Below are 3,562 nucleotides of genomic sequence, written 5' to 3' on the forward strand. Positions count from 1 at the left end.
TAAGTTAAAAACGATGACAAATTCATTATATTGATGTTTGTATCAGCAAAATCTTGCGGAAATATACAACATTTTAGTTTTTTTCTTAGATTTATAAAATTTTAACTTTTTTTTTTGAGATTTCTGGAGAAAAAAAACCCATGTAAAAATTTGAAAATTTCCTGAGGATTTTCATCGCAAGCTATTATTTGGGCTGCAAACAAGAATGCTAATTTATAAGGATTTCCTAACGAACCACCTTTCCTTTTGGGCACCACCGGATCATTTGTTTATTGACAGAATCAAAAGGAACTTCAATTCATGATCAACAGTAGTTTTTCTTTCAAGTGTGATTCAATTTGTTCTGGTGCTCAATGCCCACTAAATGGCAGCTGTTGGTATGATTTAAACTGTTACATGTAAGAAGCAGCATCATCAAAGCCAACTTTCATCACCAGTCAACATTTACAATACAGATTACAGAGAAATCTTTTGAATAAAATCATAGCTCCCACTTGGAGTAGCTCACCATTGGCTTTGTATATTAATATGATGAAATACCAACCCTTGAATCAAGATGATCATTAACAAGTCTCTTCTTGTCAAAGTTTAAGCACCGATGACTGTCCGAGCTCAGATCGAGGTTGATTCTAAGATCAGCAATTTGGATTATAGCAATAAGAACCTCTGACAATTTATCCAACTAAGATGATGAAACAGAAAGGCAAGAAGATGCCAGAACAAGGGAAACCACATGCACTGATTTTCTTACTGCTGCATCAACATTCCAGCAGAAAAAAAGTCTCCGCCAGTGTTCTTGCCTTGCCACCGTCAGAGCTCTAAGCGAATTTTTTCGCTTAGATTTATCGGGCAATTATGGGCATTACTATTTCCCAGGTATCACCATTTTTTTTCAATAATATAAGTAATTCTTTTTTTCTTTCAAAAAGTATCTTTTATCCTGAATACTTGTCAGTATCAATATACCACTATTTGATTAAGGCCTTGAAGTTGTTGGACAATATACTACCTCGAAATGCTCACCAATAATCCCCACACGAACAGATCCCATGCCTGAAACAATGGAATCTATTTGCATCTCTAAGTACTATTTCCCGATTAGTAATAATGGAAATAAACTTCATAGCAGCATGGCAATCATCGCAAACACGAAGATTCTTGAAGATGCGAATAGTTGCTCCACCAGCAGTGCTGATAAGGCCAAAAGCTACAGCCAGCTTCTCACTATGATATCTAAGGCATTCTTCTTTCTGCTCCTCATCAACATCATGCAACACGCTGGCCACATCAGGAACATATCCTGCAACTCTTATCTCAGCCAATACTTCAGCCAGTTTCCCATAGATGTGACTTAGCTGTGGATGTTCTTTATCCTCTGAAACGAAAACATGTGTGTGACTTTTCACCTGTATCCAGCTTACTCCTGGTTCTTTCTTGACATCATTAGCTTTCATTCGCCTACGTATCTCGGTTACTTCAGTCCATCTTTTTGATGTAGCATAGATATTTGATAGAAGTATATAAGTCCCTGCATCATCTGGATAAAATTGAAGGATGAAATCTGCAATTTTCTTCCCTAAAGCTGCATTCTTGTAAACTTGGCAAGCATTGAGCAGAGTCCTCCATAAAACAACATCACAACGAACTGACATTGATTTGATCAGACTCTCGGCTTCATCAAACAACCCAGCTCTACCCAGAAGACCAACCATGCAGGTATAGTGCTCTAGTCCAGGTGAAATGCTAAATTCTTTCATCAAATGATTAAAATAGTAGAACCCGTCATTTACAAGGCCCAGGCGTCCACAGGCGCTAAGCACCCCAACAAAGGTAACATGGTTTGGAGCCTCGTCCGCCCCAAGCATATGCTTAAAGATCTGTAGAGCTTGAGCCCCAAGGCCATGGTGAGAATATCCAGAAATCATTGAATTCCATGAAATTACATCTCTATTAACCAGAGAATCAAAGACCTTGCGCGCACTCTCAATGCTGCCACTCTTTGAGTACATGTTGATAAGTGCATTTCCAACAGACAAATGTGTGATGTAGCCCATCTTCTTGGCATGGCAATGCAGCTGATTCCCATGATCTAGAGCCGATAAACAAGCAGAGGAGTTCAATAATACAGCATATGTGAACTCATTCGGCTGAATTCTTTCAATGCACATATGAGATAACAGATTCAAAGCTTCCTCAAAAAGCCCATTTTGAGTATAGGCTGCCATGAGTGCTGTCCACAAGACAACATTCCGGTAACCCTGCAAAGGCTCGAAAACTTTACTAGCATATTCAAGTTCACCACATTTCCCATACATATCAACAAGAGCACAACCGACAAACACATCAAGCTCAACCTGAGTCTTCATTATCTGGTTATGGATTTGAAGTCCTAACCTTAGATATTTCATACTAGAACATAAATTAAGAACAGTGACATACGTGATGTTATCCCAATCTTCATGGTTCACAGGCATTTTGGTAAGGAATTCCAAGGCCTCCTGATGACACCCATGTCTCATAAACCCCAAAACCATGACATTACATGATGAAATATCCCATCCATTCATACCATTATAAAATTTCAGGGAGTCTTCCAAATCACCACACTTGCAATACATGACAAGAATGGCATTCTCAACATAAACATATGACTTAAAACCGAAATTCACCACGCAAGCATGGAGTTGTTTACCTCCATTGAGCTCGAGAAGAGCTGAACATGACCCAATAACTGTTGAAAACACAAAGTGGTTTGGCTTCAATCCATCACCCACCATCATCTGAAACAGAGTTAGAACCTCCCCTGCATGATCATTCTGCAAATATCCAGTCATCAGTGAGCACCAAGAGACCACGTTTCTCTCATGCATTCTATCGAACACTTGGCGCGCAATAGCCACATAGCCACACTTGGCATAGAAATTGATGAGCGTATTTGCTCCGACTAAGTTGACATCCAACTGTGTTATCATCATGTGAGCATGAACCGCCTTACCATGCTCTAATTGTCTTGTATCCGCTGCGTTCTTTAAGAGGTTAATGCAAAGGGCCAGGTTAGAAGAGCTCAAATCCGTAGGGAAATGACAATTCTCACTGACACAATCAATCTTTCCAAAGGATCTATAAAAAAGCCTCGGTTTTCCATATGCCATCACCCGCCTAAACATTCATATAGGGTGACAAATGTTTCTAATTCAAGGGGGTTAAACTGCCCAATTCCATTTCTTCTTGCAATGGGTATTTGAAAAAGTGTTTTTTAGAAATATCGAAAAAGATCAGTTTATATAAATATATAAAATATATGAAAATAAAAGTAAAAATACAGTAATATAAAAAACTAGGCAAAAAGCGTTTTTGTTGTGCTAATATCGGGTTAAAAAGATGGTATCTTAAGAACAGGTGATATTCTGAAAATATCGAGCCTTTTCTCGGTATAATATCGGCCTTCGAAAGTATTGCATTTTTATGGCGATATTTTCAAAAAGTTGGTGATATTTGCGACTATCGCGGCCAGACCTGGGTGAGAGAAACGGTGCATAAGAGTTTGAAAAGTTCTGGATAC

The 3,562-nt window shown here is 38.6% G+C and overlaps 1 protein-coding gene across 1 annotated transcript; it reads right to left on the reverse strand.

Moving 5' to 3' along the window:
• Window positions 1–301: 301 nt before the first annotated feature.
• Window positions 302–3,209, reverse strand: EMB2744 (Pentatricopeptide repeat (PPR) superfamily protein). Its single transcript, XM_089987743.1, has one exon. The coding sequence runs from the start codon at window positions 3,165–3,167 to the stop codon at window positions 1,020–1,022; it is 2,148 nt and encodes a 715-aa protein (XP_089843869.1). The 5' UTR covers window positions 3,168–3,209; the 3' UTR covers window positions 302–1,019.
• Window positions 3,210–3,562: the final 353 nt, after the last annotated feature.

This window comes from Nuphar pumila, chromosome 14 (assembly GCF_984573655.1).
Source record: "Nuphar pumila chromosome 14, dmNupPumi1.hap1.1, whole genome shotgun sequence".
Taxonomy (NCBI): Eukaryota; Viridiplantae; Streptophyta; class Magnoliopsida; order Nymphaeales; family Nymphaeaceae; genus Nuphar; species Nuphar pumila.